Here is a 27,941-nt window from a genome sequence, read left to right as displayed (position 1 = left end):
TCCCCATACTGTAGACTGTTCCCCTTAATGTAGACTGTTCCCCTTACTGTAGACTGTTCCCCACACTGTAGACTGTTCCCCATACTGTAGAAAGTTCCCCTTACGACTGTTCCCCTTACGACTGTTCCCCTTACTGTAGACTGTTCCCCATACTGTAGACTGTTCCCCTTACTTTAGACTGTTCCCCATACTGTGGACTGTTCCCCTTACTATAGACTGTTCCCCTTACTATAGACTGTTCCCCTTACTATAGACTGTTCCCCTTACTGTAGACTGTTCCCCTTACTGTAGATACACAGGCTAAATTAAAAAAGGTTTGCATTCAATTGCTCCTCCCTGTTGCACACAACATACAGTACTTCCATTCCCCCGTTATAAGGGGATTTACGGCTGATTTAAAACATCTTCAACCCTGTTACGGTCAACCCTGTTACGGTCAACCATCTTATGGTCAACCCCTGTTACAGTCAACCCTGTTACGGTCAACCCTGTTACAGTCAACCCTGTTACGGTCAACCATCTTATGGTCAACCCCTGTGACAGTCAACCCTGTTACGGTCAACCCTGTTACAGTCAACCCTGTTACAGTCAACCCTGTTACAGTCAACCCTGTTGGTGTCAACCCTGTTACAGTCAACCCTGTTACAGTCAACCCTGTTACATTATTGGGCACTTAATGGGCACTTACTATAGTCATGTTTTTATTTAACCTCTTAAGATGGGAAACATGTTTTTATTAAGTTGAACATGTGCTCTTTATGACAGAATGTTCAAATGAGGTGAAATCACTACCCACACTACCCAAAAGGGACTCATTTGGTGGACCGATCCAGTAGCACATTGTTAATATAACCACCCAGCTTTACCTGCTTGCCTCCCATCCTCCTGGAGCCTCATGGCCCTTACGACTGCTACCATGTCCCTTCCTTACAGCCTTTATGTTATCCTAGTACGCCACAGGTTCATAGCCCTGTGCTGTTGATGTGAACACTGTGTACGTGCTGCAGGCTCCAGGACTCATGATGGGCCAGGTGATCATCTAATTCTCCCCTGCAGGGCCAGCCTGACCCAATCACTGGGTCTCTCCATAACATAAGGAGAGAGAAAGAGAAAGAGAAAGAGAAAGAGAGAGATAGCGAGAAAAAGGGCAGCTGGTCTCACACTCTGACGCACAACAGGGACCTGAGGCCGGCAGGCAGGCCTGGTGTGTGTGTGTGTGGTTAGATGTTTCAGCAGATACACACGGCACCCTCAGAGGTCTGGAGCAGCATTGATAACATTAGCCTGCTGATTCCCTGTATGGTGTTCTGAGCAGTAACAGAGAGGGTAAAGGCCTCTACCGCCTCCACTCTACAATCAATGGATCAGCCTCCACTCTACAGTCAATGGATCAGTCTCCACTCTACAGTCAATGGATCAGTCTCCACTCTACAGTCAATGGATCAGTCTCCACTCTACAATCAATGGATCAGTCTCCACTCTACAATCAATGGACCAGTCTCCACTCTACAGTCAATGGATCAGCCTCCACTCTACAGTCAATGGATCAGGCAAGCCCACACCAAGTCCAGATACATCATTACTATCAAAATTCAAACCAATGAGGGTTCGGAAATTTAAAGCCAATTATCTTGGAGTGATCTTTTTTTCCGATAGAACCAGATAGCTCTGAGTTCACAAGGTCCTTCTGTAAAAGACTTAGATAAACGCATGTGACATAAAGATAAAACATGTATATGATAGTAACAACTTCATTGTCTTTCTGATACAATGTAACAGGCAGCTGATCCAAAAGGGTGGGGTTTATTTCAGGTGAAGTGAGGGCTGCCCTTGGGGCCAATGTCGAGCCGATGAGCAAATGTGCATCGGCCCAATGTGGGCAGCTTATAACATGCCAATGTGGACATATTTGCTGGGAAAAGAAGGGCTTATTTCAAGCAAAGTGAGGGCTGCCCTTATCAGATAGGGGCTGCCCACACTGGCCCAGATTCAGATTCACATCATCTTTATTATCCCAACAGGGGCAAATTCATTTTGTCATGTGTTTAAAAAAAACAGTACATTAAACATGAAAACACATAGCTACACATTTAAAGTGAAAGTGCAATATGGCTGTTGGAACAAAAGAGTCCCCATATCTATCTGTTTTCATTTTCTTTTGAAGAAGTCTCTTTTCCCTTGTCGGGCTGCTGCTGTGACTGAGTTTTGAGTGAAGGGGATGGGTACTGCCCTGTCAAATGCTTTCACGTTTTAGGAGGGTGAGTTTTGTGTAAAGGTTGGTGGCTGATTCGTGATCTATACCAATTATAATTCCCGCCGTCTTAATCAAGCGCTGAAGCTTGACTTGGTCTTGCACTCGCATGTTTCCAAACACGCATCTCAGACCAAAGGACAGCACACACTGCAGGACAGATTTATACAACATATCAGACCAAAGGACAGCACACTCTGCAGGATTTATAGAACATATCAGACCAAAGGACAGCACACTCTGCAGGATTTATAGAACATATCAGACCACAGGACAGCACACTCTGCAGGATTTATAGAACATATCAGACCACAGGACAGTGCACACTGCAGGATTTATAGAGCATATCAGACCAAAGGACAGCACACTCTGCAGGATTTATAGAACATATCAGACCAAAGGACAGCACACTCTGCAGGATTTATAGAGCATATCAGACCAAAGGACAGCACACTCTGCAGGACAGATTTATAGAACATATCAGACCACAGGACAGCACACACTGCAGGACAGATTTATAGATCATATCAGACCAAAGGACAGCACACACTGCAGGGCAGATTTATAGAACATATCAGACCAAAGGACAGCACACTCTGCAGGATTTATAGAGCATATCAGACCAAAGGACAGCACACTCTGCAGGACAGATTTATAGAACATATCAGACCAAAGGACAGCACACTCTGCAGGACAGATTTATACAACATATCAGACCAAAGGACAGCACACACTGCAGGACAGATTTATAGAACATATCAGACCAAAGGACAGCACACACTGCAGGACAGATTTATAGAACATATCAGACCAAAGGACAGCACACACTGCAGGACAGATTTATAGAACATATCAGACCAAAGGACAGCACACTCTGCAGGACAGATTTATATAACATATCAGACCACAGGACAGCACACACTGCAGGACAGATTTATATAACATATCAGACCACAGGACAGCACACACTGCAGGACAGATTTATAGATCATATCAGACCAAAGGACAGGACACTCTGCAGGACAGATTTATACAACATATCAGACCAAAGGACAGCACACACTGCAGGACAGATTTATACAACATATCAGACCAAAGGACAGCACACACTGCAGGACAGATTTATACAACATATCAGACCACAGGACAGCACACACTGCAGGACAGATTTATAGAACATATCAGACCAAAGGACAGCACACACTGCAGGGCAGATTTAGATAGCATATCAGACCAAAGGACAGCACACACTGCAGGACAGATTTATACAACATATCAGACCAAAGGACAGCACACACTGCAGGACAGATTTATAGAACATATCAGACCAAAGGACAGCACAAACTGCAGGACAGACTTATAGAACATATCAGACCAAAGGACAGCACACTGTAGGACAGACTTATAGAACATATCAGACCAAAGGAAAGCACACTGTAGGACAGACTTATAGAACATATCAGACCAAAGGACAGCACACACTGCAGGACAGATTTATACAACATATCAGACCAAAGGACAGCACACTCTGCAGGACATATTTATACAACATATCAGACCAAAGGACAGCACAAACTGCAGGACAGATTTATAGAACATATCAGACCAAAGGACAGCACACTCTGCAGGACAGATTTATAGAACATATCAGACCAAAGGACAGCACACACTGCAGGACAGATTTATACAACATATCAGACCACAGGACAGCACACACTGCAGGACAGATTTATACAACATATCAGACCGAAGGACAGCACACACTGCAGGACAGATTTATACAACATATCAGACCGAAGGACAGCACACACTGCAGGACAGATTTATAGAACATATCAGACCACAGGACAGCACACACTGCAGGACAGATTTATAGAACATATCAGACCAAAGGACAGCACACACTGCAGGACAGATTTATAGAACATATCAGACCAAAGGACAGCACACACTGCAGGACAGATTTATAGAACATATCAGACCCCAGGACAGCACACACTGCAGGACAGATTTATAGAACATATCAGACCAAAGGACAGCACACACTGCAGGACAGATTTATAGAACATATCAGACCAAAGGACAGCACACTCTGCAGGACATATTTATACAACATATCAGACCAAAGGACAGCACACACTGCAGGACAGATTTATAGAACATATCAGACCAAAGGACAGCACACTCTGCAGGACAGATTTATACAACATATCAGACCAAAGGACAGCACACACTGCAGGACAGATGTATAGAACATATCAGACCAAAGGACAGCACACACTGCAGGACAGATTTATACAACATATCAGACCAAAGGACAGCACACACTGCAGGACAGATTTATAGATCATATCAGACCAAAGGACAGCACACACTGCAGGACAGATTTATACAACATATCAGACCAAAGGACAGCACACTCTGCAGGACAGATTTATAGAACATATCAGACCACAGGACAGCACACACTGCAGGACAGATTTATACAACATATCAGACCAAAGGACAGCACACACTGCAGGACAGATTTATAGAACATATCAGACCAAAGGACAGCACACTCTGCAGGACAGATTTATAGAACATATCAGACCAAAGGACGGCACACTCTGCAGGACAGATTTATACAACATATCAGACCAAAAGACAGCACACACTGCAGGACAGATTTATAGAACATATCAGACCAAAGGACAGCACACACTGCAGGACAGATTTATAGAACATATCAGACCAAAGGACAGCACACACTGCAGGACAGATTTATAGAACATTTGTAAGATATGGCTGTCGACATTAAAATGGTTCAGTTTGCTTAAAAAACGTATCTGTTGCAATTTCTTTATCTTTGCAAAGGCACAGTCATTGAATTTCAGTTTATTGTCTATTTCGATTCCAAGGTACTTCTATGTGGTCACTCTATCGACTGATTCCCCGTTAATCTTTGTCGGGGGTAGTGGAGTTTTGTTCCTTCTGAAATCAATTTCCAGCTCTTTTGTTTTCTTAACATTTATTTCAAGAAAGTTATCTGCACACCACTGGATGAATTTAGCCATTTCTCTGACAAAACCTTGAAGAGAGGCTTGGTCTGGGTGGAGGAAACACACAACAGCGGTGTCATCTGCATATTTAAAAAACATGTGGGCTGCGTCAGAGGCTTGACAATCGTTTGTGTACAGCGTGTACCGTATCGCTGAAAGTACGCAACCTTGAGGGGCTCCTGTATTCACCGTTCTAGACGTAGAGACGGCGGAGTTAAACTTCACTTGTTGAGTACGGTTCCCAAGGAAACTATTAATCCACTTGATCAGTAGAGAGTTGACCAATGCCTTGGGGTCCAATGTGGAGGCGATGAGCAACCGGCATCGGCCCACTGTGGGAAGCTTACGTGAGGCCAATATTTTAGCCCGCGTTGGGCCAATATGAACATGTTTGCTGGGTGACCTCCAGCCAAACATAGACGGTCAGAGCCACACCCTCAGTGCATAGGGCTCTGGTCAAGAGTAATGCACTATCAAATCAAATTGTATGGTGTAGACCTTACCGTGAAATGCTTACTTACAAGCTCTTAACCAACAATGCAGTTTTAAGAAAAATAAGAGTTAAGAAAAATATTTACTAATAAACTAAAGAAAAAAATAAAATCAACAATAAAATAACAATAATGAGGCTATATACAGGGGGTACTGGTACTGAGTAAATGTGCGGGTGTGCAGGTTAGTTGAGGTAATATGTACATGTAGGTAGGGGTAAAGTTAATATGTATAGATAATAGATAATAGATAATAAACAGCGAGTAGCAGCAGCATAAAAAAATGGGGGTCAATGCAAATAGTCCAGGTAGCCATTTGATTAGAAGCCATTGTTAAGAAGCCTTTTGGACCTAGACTTGGTGCTCCAGTACAATTTGCCGTGCGGTAGCAGAGAGAACAGTCTATGACTAAGGTGGCTAGAATCTTTGGCAATTTCTAGGGTCTTCCTCTGACACGGTGATGCAACCAGTCAGGATGCTCTCATTGGTGCAGCTGTAGAACTTTTTGAGGATCTGAGGACCCATGCCAAATCTTTTCAGTCTCCTGAGGTGAAATAGGCATTGTCGTGCCCTCTTCACGACTGTCTTGGTGTGTGTGGACCATTCTAGTTTGTTGTTGATGTGGACACCAAGGAACTTGAAGCTCTCAACCTGCTCCACTACAGCCCCGTCGATGAGAATGGGGGCGTGCTCGGCACTCCTTTTCCTGTAGTCCACGATCATCTCCTTTGTCCTTATAGGGAATAGGATGACATTTGGGACGGGCTCCTTGACTTCCTCTCAATGGAGTTATCCATAGCTGTGTTTTTCGTAGTTATAGGCAATAACTGATCAGCGTCTCAAATGGCAGCCTATTTACCATGTAGTGCACTACTTTTGACCAGGGCCCATAGTCAAAAGTAGTCCAAAGTAGTACACTACATGGTACATCCAATTTGTAAGTCGCTCTGGATAAGAGCGTCTGCTAAATGACTTAAATGTAAATGTAAATGGTAAATAGTGTACCATTTGGGATGCAGCCGTGGCCCTACACATGGGTCATTAATAATATTGGGGATGCTTCTTGGCTAGGGCTGGAGCTGGGGCTGCTGCACAGACCATCAAAGAGCATCATTAAAAAGCATGAATGGATGAAAGGGAATGAATGGCCCTAAACTGTTATTTCACACAAAGCCCCCTACTGTAACTTCTGCCAAGGAAGCAGACACACAGACATCACATTAGCCCAGCGGTTCGAAAACGTGTTGGCCCGCGACCACATTTTGATATCCATATGCAATCAATGGCCATGTAACGGCTTTCGTCGGTGGAAGGAGAGGACCAAAGCGCAGCGTGGTTAGTGTTCATCTTAATTTAATAATTCTAAAACTGAACACTACAAATACAAAAACAACAAAGTGAAAACCGAAACAGTTCTATCTGGTGCAGACACACAAAGACTGAAAACAACCACCCACAAAACCCAACACAAAACAGGCTACCTAAATATGGTTCCCAATCAGGGACAACGATTGACAGCTGCCTCTGATTGAGAACCATATCAGGCCAAACACAGAAAACCAACACAGAAATAGAAAACATAGATTACCCACCCAACTCACGCCCTGACCACACTAAAACAAAGAAAATACAAAATAACTATGGTCAGAACGTGACAGTACCCCCCCCTCACCAAGGTGCGGACTCCGGCTGCAAAACCTGAACCTATAGGGGAGGGTCTGGGTGGGCATCTGTCCGCGGTGGAGGCTCTGGCGCTGGACGTGGACCCCACTCCACCATTGTCATTACCCGCTTCCGTGGCCTCCTAGGAACGGCGACCCTCGCCGCCGACCTAGGATTGGCAACCCTACTAAATGGCCCCACTGGACTGAGGGGCGCCTCTGGACTGAGGGGCAGCTCCGGACTGAGGGGCAGTTCCGGACTGAAAGGCAGCACCGGACTGAAAGGCAGCTCCGGACTGAAGGGCGGCTCTGGCAGCTCCTGACTGGCGGACGGCTCTGGCGGCTCCTGACTGGCGGACGGCTCTGGCGGCTCCTGACTGGCAGACGGCCTAGGACCTAGGATTGGCCGACCTAGGATTGGCAACCCTACTAAATGGCCCCACTGGACTGAAGGGCAGCTCCGGACTGAGGGGCAGCTCCGGACTGAAAGGCAGCTCCGGACTGAAGGGCGTGAGCTAGCTAGCTTTTTTTTATGACCAGCACTGTAGGTGCGCCAGACAACTTTACCAGCATCATAACATACGTATCGATGAATCATTATGACATATGAAATACGAGTGATAGTGTGTAATAACTACGTAAAAAAATTATGAGCACGTTAAATTATTGTGACGTGCAGTCATATTCAGGTCCTGATTGGTCAACAAGCTTAATTGTCAAATAGTGTTATTTGACACGTCAAATAGTGTTAAATAGTATATTTTTTGACACGCAAGGACCCAAACGGCGTTCCATAGCAAAGACACAAACAGCGTTCCATTGAAATCCTGGTTGAGAATGAAACGACTGAACAAATTAACAACAAAACAGCACAGCAAATAAGTGAAAGAAATAGGTTTTGATTATGTTTTACTGGTAATGGGGACATATGTAAATGCCAATAAAATAACTTTTTGGTCAGTGTGGTGTGTGTGTGTGTGTGTGTGTGTGTGTGTGTGTGTGTGTGTGTGTGTGTGTGTGTGTGTGTGTAACCTTTATTTAACTAGGCAAGTCAGTTAAGAACAAAATTCTTATTTACAATGACGGCCTACCCCGGCCAAACCCGGACGACGCTGGGCCAATTGTACACCCAATCAAGGCCGGATGTGATACAGCCTGGATTCGAACCAGGGACTGTAGTGATGCCTCTCGCACTGAGATGCAGTGCCTTAGACCGCTGCGTCCATGTGTGTGGGTTAACTATTTAACTGTACTAGAATACTTAAAAGGCTGCAAAAATGTTAAATATCGGTATTGGGTTTTTTTGGCAAGGAAAATGTCATATCGGTGCATCACTACTTGGGTTCCGCGTCTATTAAATACAGAGTTGGAGGCTATCTGTTCTCTGGTTGCCTAGGTTACCCCCTCAGATGTGTGACAGGGGAGAAAAGTTGATCAACACCCGTACAGTCTAGAACAGAACCCACGTCATCAACTACTGATGAAGAAGAGCCTGACAAAGCAAGAGAAAGAGAGGCAGAGATAGAAGAGAGAGAAGTGAGAGATAGAGAAGAGAGGGATGGTGATGAAAATGATTTAAAAGCCACTCCTTTCATTTCAACTCTTCTCTTCTCCTCTGAGTGCAGAGAGAGACAGTCTGTCAGAGGCTAGATCATCTGTCAACAGCTCATCTGTAGGGCACAGAACATTCTCTCCCAAACACAGAGAGAGAGAGAGAGAGAGAGAGAGAGCGAGAGAGAGAAAGTGAATGAGTGACTGTCTGTGTGTGTGTTTGAGAGAGAAAGAGCGTGAGAGAGAGCGAGAAGGGAGTCATATAGTGCTGAGTGATTCGTGCTTTTTAAGGTCGGTTTTCGGTTTTGATTAGTTGGGTTGAATGCTGTAACACAGAATAAAACAATTAAGTCCCATGATGGTAGTTACTGCCCATTTCTGCTTATCACGTATAAACCATCAGTTATTCACAGTAATGATGGGGCGGTGAGTCAGAAGCAGGTGAAACATTTTAATAAAACAACAAAACCAAGAACACAACACTAATATAAGGCAGAATGCCGATACACAAGAACAATTCCAACTGGTGAGTGAACATGGGAGAGTGACATATAAAGGGGAGGAAATGATGAAGGTAATGGAGTCCAGGTGTGAATCATAATGATTCACAGGTGCACGTAATGATGAGTGCCAGGTGTACGTAATGATGAATCCAAGGACCGGTGGTTAGTACTCTGGCAACGTCGTATGCCGGAGGGAGAAGCAGGAGCAGACGTGACATTCACATTACTTTACTAAAATATTCAGTTGTGTATATTACATTTGTTTATTTGATGACTTTATTATTTCATTCCAAGTCATTTCATCTCTATAGAGCTGCTGTCAATGCTGACTGTCAACAATCACTATTTTAGTAGTTCTTTAAAGTAAATAAGGCATACTTTACTATATGACTGCTGAATACCAACTATCAATCACTTAGATCATGTATTTTCAGGTAGAGATACCTCGCAAAGCAGCAGATGCTCTCTATATCACTTTTTCCTGTCTCTTCCGTAGCAGGCATAAAACAAACACAGACCGGACAAGTAGATGTGCAATGGATTATTGTCATTGTAGTTAATTACCACATTTTATGCGCTAAACTATGTGGAATATTGGCCTGTTGGAAACTACAAGTCCCTTCTACATCACACAGTTCGGGCTGGATCTGATTTATCTCTAAAGAAACGGTGTAACGTGCACATTGAGCTCACAGAAAAAAGAACGAACTAAATGGAATTCAAATAACTGAACCGCCGTCGGTCAAATAGTTGTTTAATAAACAAAAAATAACCAAAATATCGAGAATCACAGCACATACAAAGACAGGGGAGAAAAGAGAGAGGGAAAACAAGCTCTAGACTCCAGATTCGTTCACCTCACAGCAGAACACCACAGAGCAAGATTTAATCCTAAAAACACTGACCCAAAAGTTGATGTGTTTCAGGAAGAGCGTCTTAACCAACAGGAACATCCAAAACACATTCATCATCATCATCACATCCCTACATGAATAGAGAATCAAGTATAGTGTCACCCCCGACACACACACACACACACACCAACGTCACTTCACATAGAGTAGTTACAGCCAGACGGGTTGTGTCTTTAGCGTGAGTTTTTTAATTGTTTTCTGATGAAATTCAGCAGTCTAACCAATATTGCACTGAAATATTGGAAAGGCTGCTCAATTTCTCTCTCTCTCACACACACACACACACACACACACACACACACACACACTGAGCTAAGTAATATGAGACTAGGAGGGCTAGCTAGCTAAGTTATATGAGACTAGGGGGGCTAGCTAGCTAAGTTATATGAGACTAGGAGGGCTAGCTAGCTAAGTAATATGATACTAGGAGGTCTAGCTAGCTAAGTAATATGATACTAGGAGCTCTAGCTAGCTAAGTAATATGATACTAGGTCTAGCTAGCTAAGTAATATGATACTAGGAGGGCTAGCTAGCTAAGTTATATGAGACTAGGGGGGCTAGCTAGCTAAGTAATATGATACTAGGAGGGCTAGCTAGCTAAGTAATATGATACTAGGAGGGCTAGCTAGCTAAGTAATATGATACTAGGAGGTCTAGCTAGCTAAGTAATATGATACTAGGAGGTCTAGCTAGCTAATTAATATGATACTAGGAGGTCTAGCTAGCTAAGTAATATGATACTAGGAGGTCTAGCTAGCTAAGTAATATGATACTAGGAGGGCTAGCTAGCTAAGTAATATGATACTAGGAGGGCTAGCTAGCTAAGTAATATGATACTAGGACGGCTAGCTAGCTAAGTAATATGATACTAGGAGGGCTAGCTAGCTAAGTAATATGATACAACACTGTTGTAGTGGGGTTGATTATTAGGCCTGTGGTGTTTGAAATGAAGTGAGCTTCAGTAACAACATGACATATTGAGGATTCATATTGTATGCTACATGTTCTTAAAGGATGTGGACAGCATTGTGGACTACTTAATGTAACAAAGACAAAGATCCTTCAGAATCATATACCATCTCATAAAGAAGCATCTGAGCCAGGTCATGACAGATAATGTCGTATAGGCTAAACTCAGATTATATGTGAAGATCATGTAAACATGATAGAAAATGGACAGGCATTCGATATCATTTGGCAGCATCTCCAATACACATGTCATGGTAAAGCCTAAGTGATCCGATTAGCATTTTAACTTTACACTCTCTCTCTCTCTGCAGCATTTTGTCTCCCTCTAGATTCAGCCCTACCAGACTAGCAACACTCTGTTTCACACTATGCTCCATGGTCTCCTTGACAACAGAAACCTGCTGGGGCTAGCACTGCAGCTAGGACAGGGGCACCATCCCCCACACACGTGCACATACACAGGTACTCACAGAGACACACACACACACACGTGCACATACACAGGTACGCACAGAGACACACACACATGCACATACACAGGTACTCACAGAGACACACACACACACATGTGCACATACACAGGTACGCACAGAGACACACACACGTGCACATACACAGGTACGCACAGAGACACACACACACACACACACACACACACACACACACACACACGTGCATATACGCAGATACGCACACGTGTACCGTGCACACACTCACACACATACAGAGGCACATACACAAACACACACCTCTGAACTGTAAATTATCACGCATAAAAGCCCAGCATAAAGAACTGTGGGTAGGCCAACCATAATAATCTGTAAAATGAATGAAAGAGCTGGATTACAATCCCTGTGACACATGCTGTGTGCTGCACGCTCCCTGGCCTGGGTAATCCTCTATAATATCACAACACAGAAGGATGGAGGATGCACAGGATTAGTTACAGCTACAGCCGTTGTAGAGTAAAAACCTATGGTGATTTCTGGACCAGAACGAGGCCTTCTTTTAAAGCCATTGTGTAATTGAACTCGGAGTTCCAGCGACCACTCTATTCCAACACAGTGACTATGACTAACTAACACTAAGGACTGGCTTCTTGGACACAGATTAAGCCTGACCATGCTTTTTAGTCCAGGACTAGGTTTAAAGGAGCGTTTCCCAAACTCGGTCCTCGGGTTCCCAAGGGCTCCACGTTTTGGTTTTTGTCCTTACACTACACAGCTGATTCAAATGATCAAAGCTAGATAATTAGTTGATTATTTAAATCAGCTGTGTAGTGTTAGGGTAAAAACCAAAGCATGCATTGAAGAAGCGTTTACTTACTGTGCTTGAGTCATGTGTTGGTTGTTCCATGTATTCAATGTGTTTATTGTAAGCTGCTGCGGAAGACTCGTCTCAGATAAATGACTAGAAGGGAATATAAAGGCTACTGAGCCTTTTAGAAGTCTGAGGGGTTTAGACCCTACTGAGGAACTCCACACTGCATCGCCTTAACAATGCAACTGGGTCAATCATCAGATAGTGGTGTGTGAACCAACACACAGTAAAGTATCATCAGATGACTCCCATAAATTTACACTGGGATAATCACCCCTTACGGACGCGAACGTACTCACGCACACACACACACGCTGCATTGACGGGAGTAGACTGCAAAGCCAACCCTAGGCTCACTTCTCAGTCCTCACCTACCTCATCCCCTTTCTGTATCTGATCCGGTCACACAATCACTCCTTCTGTTGTAGACCTGGAGTCACCATGGGCTATTGGGTTTACCACCATTCAGTGTACCAGACAACTCTGTGGTCTATTCATTTCTCTGAGAGCCCATTGTTTTCAAACACATCAGATGACACCTCCGGCCTCTCTGTGGACAGTTCCGTAATAGGCTAAAACTTAGCGTACCAACAGCTGAAAAACAGTCATAAAGAAAACACCTGATTGAGATTCAGGGTATTCTAACCAAATCCAATACCACTTGGCCTACACATCTACTACAAAGAAAGTCATGGGAATAAAGTCAATCGAATTTGACATAAATGTAGTGAACGGCGACAGTGCAACACCACAACCAAAGTTCCCTCTAGGAAAAATAAAGATACTCTATTGTATAGGAAAAAAGCTCCCTTAAAGGCAAATGTTTAAAAAAAGATAGAGATAAGTGTTTACTAATTGGTTTATTTTCCTCTGTCTTTATTACTACAAAACATAGAAACGCATCACTTTCACATATGTTGATGTTGGAGTGGTGCTGGAGATGAAGAATATGAAGTAGAATTGTGGTTACATTTCCCTTTAACATAGCCTATACTTCAGCCATTGCTGAATCCTCAACATGGCGTGTGTGAAATAAATAACTAACTATCCTAACATATCAAAGAGTTGACAGGACCCTGTACTTTCAAGGGCTGAGGGCTCCAGAGGTTGAATATACGCACCAGCTGGGCTCATCTAAAACGCATCTCGCTACAGAGGTGCCAGCCAAAGCTAATACATTCAGAGAGAGAGATTCCCTCCTTTATTTCCTGTTCTATCCCCTCTTTTCTCTAACCCATGAGAAATTCACACCATTCTGTAGTTCTATTCCGTAATCTGTCAGTCCAGGCACCAGACATTAACAGGTCATTCTCTCTGTCTGTCCCACAGACACTTGTGGATAGACAACGTCCATACAACACAGCCTGTGTGTCTGTGGATGGGGCACAGACTGTCCCTGTCTCTGTGCCCCTAATGCTCCCAGGCCCTCAGCTAATGTACCCCACCATTGTGTGGAGTTGAAAGCTCAATTAGACAAATGTAGTATTATCATGAAACTGACAGCTAGGCTACCCCTAGGCTATCTATTTACAAATATACTGAGGATATGACAAGAAAACATGGGCATAACAGTCTCCTTTCTCATGTATTCTGATGTAACAGACTATCAATTAATGAAAATAGATCCAAGTGAGTGAAATGAAACAACAATAATAGCTTCTACTCAGCTCAATTCCAATGCCTTCTAGTTAATTTGTGTATTACATGTCAATACATTGATAGCAAATCCTTGCTTTTCTGCAGAGTGCAATTCAACAGAAATGATTCACACATAAGAAAACAAAAACATTACTGACATACATTCACAATGACACTATAGACGAAAAAACTAAATAGATAGTCACAAACAACAAATGTTATTGTTGGTAAAAATGTATTTTCAAAGAACGAAGATGCAGTAAAAATTTCAAGGGAGCTTTAGGTCGCAAATAAGGGGAGATTTAGGGAAATTCACAAACCTTCTCCAGCTTTTCAAAGTGCTCCCGCAGGAATTTCATAGGACGCTCAGGCTTGGCGATGCACAGGTTGACAATGCACTCTTTGAGGATCTGCTGGATGTTGTGCTTCTGCACGAACACTTCACAGCCCTTCAGACTCTCGTCTTCTTCCAGATTAGGGGAGGAGGAGGTGGCCATGTTATTTATCTGGTTTATCTGCAGAGAGGGGGAGAGGAGGGGTGGTTGAGGAGAGAGAAGATGAAGGGAGAAGAGAAGGAAAGAAGAGGAGGGGAGAAGAGAGGGGAGGATGTGAGAGAGGTGGAAAGAGGAGAGGAGGAGGGGAGGGAAGAGCAGGGGAGGTTGAGGAGAGAGCAGACACAGGGAGAAGAGGAGAGAAGAGGGGGTGGGGAGGGGGAGACGGGAGGTGGAAAGAGGAGGAGGGGAGAAGGGAAAAGAGGAGAAGATGAGAAGAGTTGAGTAGAGGAGAGGAGGAGATAAGAGGAGGAGTGGAGGGGAGGTGAGAAGAGGAAACGATGAAGAGGAGAAGAGAAGGGGAGAGAGAGAGATATAAAGAGAGAAAAAAGAGAGTGAGAGTGAGAGAAAGAAGATTAGGGGAGAAGAGAAGAGGTTGTCAGAATGAGGAGAAATATCAGCCCCTGGTTGTTTGTGTGTCTGTCTCGGTCAGTTTTCATTTTCTTTAAATGTGATAGGGGCTGGATCTCCAAACTACAATAGACAGAGGCCTATTAATTAATACAGCTTGTTGATGACCACAGACACTTAGCCTACTAGATTATCAAAGCAATACCTTGACGTGATCAAATCATACTTCAGTACCTGTTGCAGGTGTAATGCATAGTTACAATATAGTTACAGTCACACTATCTAGAGGAGCATATTGTTTAGTGTCACCTCAATCTATTTACACCTTTACATAGCCTAGCCCACATCAGCAACACTGTCAAATAAAGGATGCATTCTCAAATCATGTGGTTTTTAAACTATGTAATAGCTTCTGACAACAAGGTAGCCTGTCATGAAATAATATGTAAAGACAGTCAGATTTGGGACAAAGATAGCTAAACAAAGCCTCCGCAAATTCACTTCCGCTATTTAAATTACAAGGAACCATCACGGTTGATGTGTTACTGTAGCTAGCCTCTGAAACTAGCTACTACATAGCTAGCTAGCAAGCTTAAAACTAAAACTAGGTAGGATAACGTTAGTTAGCTATCATAAACCCATAACCTCCATATTTCCTGCATATTTCCATGTAAGGCAGCTAGCTTATCATTGGCCTCAATGTCTAACATTTAAAATTGGCAAGCTAGCTATTATATAATTTTCTGTGAAAATCAAATGTTTCCTAAGTAGCATTACTAGAGCACCTGTTTAAGTGTTTCCGGGCACGAGTCTATCTTTCATGTCTCTCACATAAGATGACAACCAAATCACAACCATGGCAAAACAAAAAGCAATATTCAAGCCTAGTTTCATTTGCTGATAAATACGTCAACACGTTGAGGTTTTGGCAGATAAGATATTCGTTGTGCCATTCAGTTCCTTACCGTTATTTTCCGGGGATGCTCAGAGGTTCTTGGCTACGGATGTTGTTTGCAAGGTAGGCTACTCTAGCTAGAGAAGATGCTCTGCCGCTGCAATTGCCGCTGCTCGGTTGCTTCTTTCGCTGGGGCTCGCTCTGCGTCTGTCTCAATGACGTCAATCTGTCACTTTTTATTCAGCCGCAAAGCAACTCACGAGGCCAGCAACAAGCTTACAATCCTTTTACTCATTTGAAATGTTTAAATAATTATGTGCCGTGGCGTTCCTTATGTGGATTTCCACATCATCGTGTCATGTTCAATACACCAGTTTCATAAGAAGAGGGCAGGTGTTTGTTTGTTTTTCTCAGCAGTATCAGACAGAGAAAAGGTTCTCTGACAGATGACACTGACAGACCTGACCTGCTCCTGACCTGCTCATGCAGAGAAAGCACCAAATTACAATTTTCTGCCCTTTAGTTATGAGGCTTAGTTATGAGGCTGTGATACAAAGTCCATCATTGGGCTCTGCCAAGTTGTGTTACTGACAGACTTAATAAAATATCATAATTCTAACCTAAAGAAGAATGTGATATTAAAGCACCATATTCCAACTCTGTTATACTACAGTTATTATATTGTTATATTATAAGTTATACTATTTATATTATATGATATATCTATTTCATCATGCTATTCAACATACACATCAATGACTCCTCTCTGTAACAAAAATACATTATGTCAAATCTTTATTCCATAGATGTAGATTCATTTCAACTGCATTGCATGAAACTGCGATAGTTGTCAATAAAGTTTTAAGGTTTGAATTAGAGTTATCGTAAAGCAAGTATGTTTGTCTCAACGCGGATCGTTACCATAGCAACAGTGAAAATGGCAACAACTATGGCGGCCGGAGAAGAACGTGCTGCTTCTGAGGTTCTGAGAGCGCTTGCTCGACATCTAAACTGTCTCAACGAAGACAGCAAAACCACAAGAAAACGAGCGCTTGAAGCAATCAAAAGAGAAACTATTGATAAAGGGCTTTCGAGCGGCGTGTTGCAGGAGGTTTTCACGTGTCTGCTGAAGTCGCTCCTGAAATGCCTGTCAGATCCTATGGAAAGATGCAGAGAGACTGCCATACACATGCTTGGAGATTTTATTCGGTGTGTTCCTCAACCGGAGGATTCGTTGCCTTATCTCATGCCCGCTTTGACGCAGCGGCTCGGCGGGAAAGAGATCCTGGAACCCGCGGAGGAACTTAGGCTGTCCATGGTGGAGGTTCTGACTCTCACAGTGGAGGTGTGTGGCAGGCACCTAGCTCCCTACCTCGACGATATGATGAAGATATTACAGAGAACTATTGTCGACCCTTTCCCAGACGTCAAAAGGGAGAGTTGCAAATGCACTGTTCATTTTGCAAAAAGTGTGCCAGGTAAAATGGTTGAGAATATACTGTGTGTATTCTTGTTAGCCCACACATTAGGCTAACTAGTTAGCTAGCTAGCTGCGTTAGCTAAAGTTTATCTTATAGGGTTGCCATGGTTGCACATTGCATGGACACCTGACCAAGCTGTGTCAGAGTGGTTGTTTTTTGTGGCTATAAGTTATTTTGTACACACTCCAACGCTCTACCAGGTTGTCATTTAATATAAATATGAATTATTAATTAAGTTAATAGAAATAAAGACAATGGGACAATAACAAAATCATTTGTTTCTCTGTGATATGCATGCCCTACAGAGCTAGCTATGTATGGTCTCTCTGAATACATGTATAACCATTGAATCTATTGATAAGATTCAGGAAATCATACCCTAATGTATACTGTGGCATGAAGTGACAGTCACCTTACATTCATCTTGTTTGAAATGCTTCTCTCTCTATCCCCAGAACATTTCCACATGCAGGCAGAGAGCCTGGTCAAGCCCCTGATGCAGACCATCTCCCATCAGCATTCCCGTGTGCGTGTGTCCACCATCGAGGCCACTGGAGCGGTCATCCAGTACGGCACGGGGAAGAACGTGGACGATGTGCTCTCTCACCTGGCACAGAGGCTGTTTGACGACTCACCACAGGTTGGCTCTGTCAAATCAGATAAAGATCAACTATTCCTAGTGACAGTGTTAATGATTAGATTATTAGACTCATTCTGTCAAATCTGGCAGATAATTCTCAAATACTCCTAATGACATTTAGTGTTAATGATTAGACTAATTCTGTAATTACTGAGTTAATCTATATTATTATTTTCCTTGTTAGATAAATGTGGTATAAATGTTTGTCTTACCAAAATAAACAAACTGATCAATCTAATCAATCCAACATTAATAAAGGCTGCTTTTCTTTTACACCAACAGTTACTACAGTGGTTCCCAAACTGTGGGGCACGTGAGGGGTTGGCGGGGGTCCCCCCCCCCCAATAAAAAAAAAATATATATATTTAGATTTTTTTTAAACGTACTCAGCCCGGCTTTAAACTTACTCTTGAAAGTTGTAATAGTAGAATGCACAAGGTACATTTTAAATATTGGGTAGTGCGTCATCAGTTCCTCTTGTCATGTTAGTCATTGCATAACTTAGAGCTATTTATAACTTGTCAGAAATATCCAGATCAACTAGCCCATGTCAGCTAACATTTTTTATTTCGCTTTTTTAGCCCATAGATATTGTTGTAATTTTTTTGTCACTCAAATATCACATGAATACACATTAGACATGGCAGAATGTTTAGAATTGCAAGAACATTTGCTTTAAAACTGCAACATTTTCTTTGCACCCCATGACAAAATGTGTATAATTGTAGGAAATAAGCATTAAACCTGTAACATTTTCTACACCAACATGGGGGGTGTTAACAGTTTGTGTCATGAACAGTACTTGTGTCCATAGAAATAGATGTGGTGCGGGCGCAGGGGGGCTCGGGATGTTCCCCAATGCTGGAAGGGAGGCACAGAGTGAAAAACTTTGAGAACCCTTAGTTACTACAGTACCATACAAGGGGTTTTCCTCACTTAAGATTTTTTTTTTTGTTTCATCCCACTTCTCTCTCTTCCAGGTGAGAAAAGCTGTGACTGTGGTTGTTGGTGACTGGCTGCTCCACCTGCGAGACAGATACTCCTACTTCCACAAGCTCATCCCCCTCCTACTGAGCAGCCTCAGCGATGACATCCCAGAGATTAGGTACCTATTGTACAGGGCTGGGCTCAAGTCCAATTGAAGGCAGTCAATTCAGGAAGAGATTTTAATTCAAAATTCAATTTGTTTTAAACTTTCCAAATAAATAGCTTCTACTCCTTGAAAATAGATGCCGTTTTTTCCAATTTTGAATTGTAATTTGAGTTTACTTCCTGAATTGACTGCCTTTAATTCAAAAGACTGACCCAGTCCTTAACCACCCTGCCTTTGATACCACTCATTCACTCACTCAGACCTAGGAAATATGCAGCCACAAATACATACATACTGTATCCGGTTTGCTTGTGCAGATTACTGTAGATACCTACTTATACAGTAGGTTTGGTGTGACATAGGGAATAGTAGCAGCCAACAAGGCTGGGCTTTTGTGTTGTTTGTACATTGCGTGGTTATGGCGTGGGTTTGAATCCTGGGTCTGCCGTGGCAGGGATGGACATGCATTATCATTATATTTGTCTCTCTCCCTTCCAGTCAACGAGCTGCTGACCTGTGGAGGCAGACAGGCGCTCTGTGGGAGCAGGAGAATGAGGATGACCTGAAGGACAAGATGGACTTCCTCCTGACCCCACCTGACCTCTACCCTGCTGGAGGTAAGTGAACTCCATCACTACTACTGCAGAGATGAAACAATGTACCATTTTGTTATTTTATTTTTTTACCCCTTTTTGTGGTATCCAATTGGTAGTTACAGTCTTGTCTCATCGCTGCAACTCCCATACGGACTCAGGAGAGGCGAAGGTGAAGAGCCGTGTGTCTTCCGAAAAACAACCCAACCAAGCCGCACTGCTTCTTGACAGAATGCCCACTTAACCCGGAAGCCAGCTGCACCAATGTGTCGGAGGAAACACCGTACATCTGACGACCGTGTCAGCGTGCATTGGGCCCGGTCCGCCACAGGAGTCGCTAGTGCCCGATGGTACAAGGACATCCCTGCCGGTCAAACCCTCCCCTAACCCAGACGACGCTGGGCCAATTGTGCGCCACCCCATGGGTCTCCCGGTCGCGGCCGGCAATGACAGAGCCTGGACTCGAACCCAGAATCTCTAGTGGCACAGCTAGTATTGCGATGCAGTGCCTTAGACCACTGCACCACTCGGAGGCCCGAAACAACAATGTACCATTGCGGTGCTCAATTGACATAGAAAGTGAATACAGGATCTTTGGTTGGTTCCAAAAAAAAAGTATTTACAGGGTTAAGTTTCTCACACAAAGAAGGCTAGACAAGAAAAACAAAGCACCAAAGAAATATATTGGATTTTGTCTCCTGCAGAGAGATACAAGGCCTTCAGTGAATGTACAAGGCCTTCAGTGAATGTACAAGGCCTTCGGTGAATGTACAAGGCCTTCGGTGAATGTACAAGGCCTTCGGTGAATGTACAAGGCCTTCGGTGAATGTACAAGGCCTTCGGTGAATGTACAAGGCCTTCGGTGAATGTACAAGGCCTTCGGTGAATGTACAAGGCTTTCGGTGAATGTACAAGGCCTTCAGTGAATGTACAAGGCCTTCAGTAAATGTAGCCCATTGAGGAAAGGTTAGTTAGTTCCTGTCCCATGCAGTGTGTTGTCTTGATTACAATAATGAAGAAGAAAGTTCATCGGTGCATTGATACAGCCTGAAGAACATCAGCCAGTGTAAACCGTGGGATTTGTTGTTGTGGCCTTCTCTGTACAGCCACCTCCTTCTCCACCGATCTAGTTATGTACTCCTTCCTCTGAAAGTAGGTCAGACGCAGCGTGGGGTTCAACTGCCTTTATTAATAAGAATAACTGTCTTCTGAGGGCATGATGTATCTATCGATGATTGACGTCAGAGCAGTCTGGGCATGGAGAGAGGGCTGTAGGGGCTGGGGAGGGATGCTGTGCTGTCAATGATCCATCAAGCCTATCTATCCATCCCCAATATGCTTAATTTCTTCAGTTGTACTTCTGCTTGCTGTAATATAGCAGGATTCTCACATTCCTGTCTGTGTAGCCTGAAATACAAACGGATACCATGGTGAAATGGAGCATGTCAGTTTGAATTCCAAGCTATAGTAACTCATCATCTGCACCTCTGTGCGTGGGATCATTTGCTCTTGTCTTGCATTGATTTAATTGTAATATTTTTTTTATACATGACTCGTTAAATATTCAGTTATTCACATCATGGGGTCTTAATTATATTTGAATCAAGGGAAAGAAGGGAACAGTATTTTTTTTTATAGCTTTGTTGGGACTAGGTTTAAATGATTTATTTACTCTATATAACATTAGTTTTCTGTAATAAGAAGTACTGCCTTCTTGTCTGTCTTTGAGCAGACAACTTTTATACAAATCCTTGAATTATTCCTTTAGATTTGGCCGAACAAAAAAAAGAAATACGTATGAGCTACGACCATAAACCAACTGTGCTTACCCTTTTCCCCAAGAGTGCTTCGTCATGGTGGAGTTCCAAGCCTCCATATATTACTCATCTCTATTGGCCTGCGGGTTAGGTATTCTACAGGTTATGTGTCATTAGATCTGCTCCGTCAATCATACAAGGCTCTCCTATGACACAGTGCTTGACTAATAGCCGATTATTGTCGGCACTCTGCCCCCTAACACCCTCATTACTAAGACTAACGTGTGGATGTGGTGTGCAGGCTGGGTGGAGACTAGAGGGGTTTTCTGCAGGGCTGGTACCCACCTCCCCCTCCAATGGCCTCCCACTTTCTCTCTCTCTTTCTCTTTCTGGCACACACAAACACACACTCGCGACTACCCCATTCACGCACCACCCCACCCCTGTGTGAGAAGCTGGAAGGGCAGGCCATTGGAGGGACAACACCCAGCATGTGTTGCCTCCCCAAGTGCTTATTACCACCTATTAATAATGTCTGTCAGCACTGTAGTGAAGAATGAGGAAGCCCTTCATCTCTTCATATCCCTGCTGGGTTCAGGAAGGAGAGGTGATGTCCTGTCTGTCTGTCCTGTCTGACTTTCCATCCCACTCAGCAGGTGAAGACAGACAGCAGGCCTTTATCTACAGCAGCAACCCTGCCGTTTTCCTCCTGACCTGATTTCAGTTTATTTTACATAGGCTACACTGGGAAGGCACTTTGTTTTTATGACGGTCACACGCACTCACCACATTAGCCTGGTCCCAGATCAGTTTATGTCAAGATGTGACAATGAGTATGTTTACATGCACACTAATAATTATATATTAAACTGGTTATGGCAGCCATTTTCTGCGTTTATCTGAGTGCCATCGGGTAGCCTGATTTCAGATGTGTCCATGTTCACAGGATTATTAGGGATATCGTTCTTCTTGCAAAGCATGTAAATATTTAAATGGAGCTATTATATTGATCTGACTTCACAATAATCCTATTTTTGTGTGCATGTAACCGTACACAATGACCCTAAGAGTTGTCAAGACGACACAAACAGATATGGGACCAGGCAACAACCTGTGGTTGAAGTGTGGGCACTGCATCTTAATCAGGTCTCTCGCCTCTTAAAAGATGGTTGAATTTCAATGGGATGGACTGTATGCATGAAGGATAAATGATTCCATTGTCCTAATCTCACCTTGTTAATGTTTTACCCAACCCTATATGTCTGTCCGTTGATTTAATCCATGGTACTAAGTTAATGATAACAATTCAATAACGGGTGATGGTTACAATGATGAAGGGTTTATTAAAAGGGAAGTTCCACTATGCAGGTGCAGTGGCTTTAACCCAGTGTCTGACAGGCAGGCTGCAGTAATAATGACAGTGTAGCTGCCTCATATATACTGTAGGAAGGTGCTGCTGCGATGGCGAGGGTAGATAACCCAGGCCCGGGGCTAAGGATGAGTTTGAACGTGAACATGAACGTGATCACCCTGGTTGCTGCCCATAGGTAGGCTAAGTGTTGGGTACCCGTATGTGTCCTGGGTGGTGTTCATTAGGGCATGCAACATTAAACGTTTTGCAACTGGTAATGGTAAATTACTGTTTCTTATTGGACAATCCATATAGTCCCTTTTTGTTTTAGTCAGTTTTCATCCGTTTGGTGCCTAATGAACATGACCGTCCGGTTGTGTAGTGCAGATCTGGGTCAGTCTCCAGCTCCACACAGTGATAATGCTGATGGATACTGGCTGAGTCTCTCCCTGCCAGTCATAAATCCAACATGGCCCCCTTCCTGTCTGAACAGGTCAGTGTCAGACAACTGGGACACAACCAGAAACGGCTTGTCTTGTCCTGTGTGATTCTGTAGGATTGATCACCCTCTTCCCCTCTTCCTCTCTCATTAGCAGCCTGCAAAAGAGACATAGAAAGAGAGGGAGACCTGCTCATTGGCTACTGAAGGAAAGCGAGAGGGAGGGAGGGAAGGCGGGAGAGAGGGAGGGAAGGCGGGAGAGAGGGAGGGAAGAAGCATGTGGAGGCTATTCATTTAAAAATGTGTTCCACTTGCTCTGACAAGTCCCACGGAGAGGAAATCTCAATCGTAAAACCAAAAAGTACATGTCTGGAAAATGGGACTTAGACTGTAGAGTAAGATGCAGTCCTCTCGCAGTATCACTGTGACAGCAGAAAACACCCAACAAATGATGTTCCCTTCTTGCCTACTGAAGTGTTTTGTTGAAAAGAAATCTTGTAAAATGCTCCATCAGCAAAACTGGGCCAGAGGGCTATGGAACAGTTGTTCTGTCTCTATTACACAGTTAGAAATAGGAGAACACAGTTACAACACAGTTAACTTATTAGCACTTGTAGATTTAGAGGCTGCCCAATTCTGATCTTTTGCCAAATTATTGGTCTTTTGAACCAATCATTCAGATCAGATCTTTTGCCCATAATTGGTGCAAACGGAGCCTTAGATGTAAATCTTAATTGGTCCATTTGTGTGCTTTTTAGTAGGCTAATGCATGTAGGCATTTTCTTGCACTTTCTAACCCCCCCCCCCCCACCACCACCTCTCTACTCCTCCCAGTGGCGCGTCCGGGCCTGGGCTGCAGGGAGCTGGTGGTGAGGAACCTGTCCAACCTGCTGCCGGCGCTGGCCCGCGACGTGGTTGACTGGGTGGCGGGCACGCGGGTCAAGACGGCCCAGCTGCTGTATGCCCTGCTGCTGCACGCTGAGGACCACTGCACCCAGCACCTGCAGCTGCTGCTCTCCACGCTGTACCGCGCCTGCAACGACCCCGAGAGCGACGTGGTCACCAACGTGAGTGGTCGAGACATAGAGACACATGCTATCACTACGTGTTCTATGTAATCCAATGGGTTGTAAATGGTTAAGGTAGGGGTTAAGGTTAGGATTTAGGGTAGGGATGTCCCAAGGATTCTGGATAGCACTGACCTTTATCTCATCCTAGGGGGGGTGGTCAGGTCAGGAAGTGGTAGTCCTAATGGTTGGATGATAGTGGTTGGATGATAGTGGAAGGCCTAATGGTTGGATGATAGTGGTTGGATGGTAGTGGTAGGCCTAATGGTTGGATGCTAGTGGTAGGCCTAATGGTTGGATGATAGTGGTAGGCCTAATGGTTGGATGATAGTGGTAGGCCTAATGGTTGGATGATAGTGGTAGGCCTAAAGGTTGGATGAAAGTGGTAGGCCTAATGGTTGGATGATAGTGGTAGGTCTAATGGTTGAATGATAGTGGTAAGCCTAATGGTTGGATGATAGTGGTAGTCTTAATGGTTGGATGATAGTGGTAGGCCTAATGGTTGAATGATAGTGGTAGGCCTAATGGTTGGATGATAGTGGTGGGATGGTAGTGGTAGGCCTAATGGTTGGATGATAGTGGTAGGTCTAATGGTTGGATGATAGTGGTAGGCCTAATGGTTGGATGATAGTGGTAGGCCTAATGGTTGGATGATAGTGGTAGGCCTAATGGTTGGATGATAGTGGTAGGTCTAATAGTTGGATGATAGTGGTAGGCCTAATGGTTGGATGATAGTGGTAGGTCTAATAGTTGGATGATAGTGGTAGGTCTAATAGTTGGATGATAGTGGTAGGTCTAATGGTTGGATGATAGTGGTAGGCCTAATGGTTGGATGATAGTGGTAGGTCTAATGATTGGATGATAGTGGTAGGTCTAATGGTTGGATGATAGTGGTAGGTCTAATGGTTGGATGATAGTGGTTGGATGATAGTGGTAGGCCTAATGATTGGATGATAGTGGTAGGTCTAATGATTGGATGATAGTGGTAGGTCTAATGGTTGGATGATAGTGGTAGGCCTAATGGTTGGATGATAGTGGTAGGTCTAATGGTTGGATGATAGTGGTAGGCCTAATGGTTGGATGATAGTGGTAGGTCTAATGGTTGGATGATAGTGATAGGTCTAATGATTGGATGATAGTGGTAGGTCTAATGGTTGGATGATAGTGGTAGGTCTAATGATTTGATGATAGTGGTAGGTCTAATGGTTGGATGATAGTGGTAGGTCTAATGGTTGGATGATAGTGGTAGGTCTAATGGTTGGATGATAGTGGTAGGCCTAATGATTGGATGATAGTGGTAGGTCTAATGGTTGGATGATAGTGGTAGGCCTAATGGTTGGATGATAGTGGTAGGTCTAATGGTTGGATGATAGTGGTAGGCCTAATGGTTGGATGATAGTGTTGCTATTGCAGCTGGTGAGCTCTTTCTTTGATCTTGTCTCTCTTGTTAAACACATCTCTGTTTAGACTAACCTGGATGAATAAAGGTTAAATCACTGTTAAATAAAGAAGATGGTGGTAGAAATCTGCTCTACAGGTCCAGTATACAGTACCTGTGTGTTGGCTACTTCAGTTCATCACTTCACAGGTCTTTGTGAAACAAGCCGTAGACTGCTCACAGTACTAATGGCCTTCCTTCCTTCAAGTTATTTCCGTTATTGTCATGCTCATGGCCTATTTCCATTGACATTCTTTCCACCCAGAAACAGATGTTTCAGAGCTGCTGTGGTGAATGGCTTGATCTTGATGGTCATGTCATGAGAGGAGAGGACACACCTGCTGGCCTTAGAATAGACAGCAGTGAATAGTGATATATGTGTCTTATAGCCTGAGATAGTTAGGCTGGGCTGGGCCTAAGGACTTGGGATGCACCTGCCCCAAGAGGAAGCATTTGATGGTTCCTCTGATCCACTGGCTGATAATGGATTATGAATTACGTGGTCTTCTGTTATGTTGAATTCTCTCTTTCTCTCTGGTATTGGTCTCTGCTCTCTCGCTCATCTTTGCTCTATCAATTCAATGTGCTTTATTGGCGTGAAATACACTCTGTAATATTGGCAAATCATTCCATAAACTATAGTATCCTCTCTCTCTCTCTCTCTGCAGTGTCTGAGATCTGCCAAGCTCCTGGGGACCTTTGTCAGCCCCGAGGTCTTCCTCAAGCTACTCCTGGTCCACTTGGAGACCCCCTCCTCCTCCCCCCACACCCCCCTCATGGTCCTGGCTGCCGTGCTGGGGGGCTGCTCCGGGGACCTCTTGAAACCACACCTCCAGAAGATCGCTGATACGCTGGTCCAACCAGACGTCTGCCAAGAGTACCAGCAGGTGAGTCTATGACCCTTGACCTATGGGTATGACCTATGGGTTGGGAATTGGGGGGAAAAGGTAAATGCCATAACTACTGGTCCAGGATCAGATCATTATCCACATGAATGGTCTGTGGTTAGGGGTAACTTATGTTATATTTGAGTCTCCAGTCAGGTCAGGTGAAGTTGGCATATAGACCGAGAGATGAAACGGCACCCTTTCTGAGGCACTTAGTTTTGACCCTAAAATTGTTTACAGTGACAGGTTATTAAGATACGATGCATTTTTCTCTATCAGGACTGTTGTAAAGCTTTTATAGGGATTACTGTGCTGTGATGTCAGGGGGTTCACCATTGAGTACATCACAAAATACTGACTCCACTAACGGCCACTGAGCAAGGCACATGTTGTTTTCACCAATCTTTCATTTAATTTCAACTGCTAGAGTCCTCTCGTAACCCCCCACCCCCCCAACGAGAGAGAGAGAGACACAGACGGAGAGAGAGACACAGATGGGGAGAGAGAGAGAGACACAGATGGGGAGAGAGAGAGAGACACAGATGGGGAGAGAGAGAGAGACACAGACAGAGAGAGAGAGAAAGAGAGACACAGAGAGAGAGAGAGAGAGACACAGATGGGGAGAGAGAGAGAGACACAGACAGAGAGAGAGAGAGAGAGAAAGAGAGACACAGACAGAGAGACACAGACAGAGAGAGACAGACGGAGAGAGAGAGACACACAGACAGAGAGAGAAGAGAGACACAGACAGAGAGAGAGAGAGACACACAGACAGAGAGAGAGAGAGAGACACAGACGGAGAGATAGAGAGACACAGACAGAGAGAGACACAGACTGAGAGAGAGAGAGAGAGAGACACAGACAGAGAGAGAGAGACACAGACGGAGAGAGAGAGACACAGACGGAGAGAGAGAGACACAGACGGAGAGAGAGAGACACAGATGGAGAGAGAGAGAGACAGACGGAGAGAGAGAGACAGACGGAGAGAGAGAGACACAGACGGCGAGAGAGACACAGACAGAGAGAGAGAGAGACACAGACAGAGAGAGAGAGAGACAC

General features: G+C 44.0%; 2 protein-coding genes across 2 annotated transcripts in view; one reads left to right on the top strand and one right to left on the bottom strand.

The window, feature by feature from the left end:
* The window catches only part of LOC120042409 (cAMP-dependent protein kinase type I-beta regulatory subunit-like), a gene marked incomplete at its 3' end in the record, with an annotated part of 51,723 nt that extends 35,416 nt beyond the window's left edge, over nt 1-16,307 (bottom strand). The window contains exons 1-2 of the mRNA XM_038987243.1: nt 16,207-16,307; nt 14,660-14,854 (exon numbers count right to left, since the gene is read on the bottom strand). Coding sequence (XP_038843171.1) covers nt 14,660-14,836 — 177 coding nt within the window. The remainder of the gene's footprint in view (nt 1-14,659; nt 14,855-16,206) is intronic.
* Nucleotides 16,308-17,083: 776 nt separating this feature from the next.
* LOC120042408 (dynein assembly factor 5, axonemal) lies at nt 17,084-26,882 on the top strand (the record flags this gene model as incomplete). Its single annotated transcript, XM_038987242.1, has 6 exons — nt 17,084-17,614; nt 18,073-18,257; nt 19,238-19,362; nt 19,849-19,967; nt 24,325-24,557; nt 26,664-26,882. Coding segments are annotated over exons 1-6 (1,410 nt in total), but the record flags the coding sequence as incomplete, so codon positions are not given.
* Between the last annotated feature and the right edge of the window lie 1,059 nt (nt 26,883-27,941).

This window comes from Salvelinus namaycush, unplaced genomic scaffold, assembly GCF_016432855.1.
Source record: "Salvelinus namaycush isolate Seneca unplaced genomic scaffold, SaNama_1.0 Scaffold677, whole genome shotgun sequence".
Lineage (NCBI taxonomy): Eukaryota > Metazoa > Chordata > Actinopteri > Salmoniformes > Salmonidae > Salvelinus > Salvelinus namaycush.
Note: the sequence above shows the minus strand (reverse complement) of the source record. Positions and strands in the feature narration are given on the sequence as shown.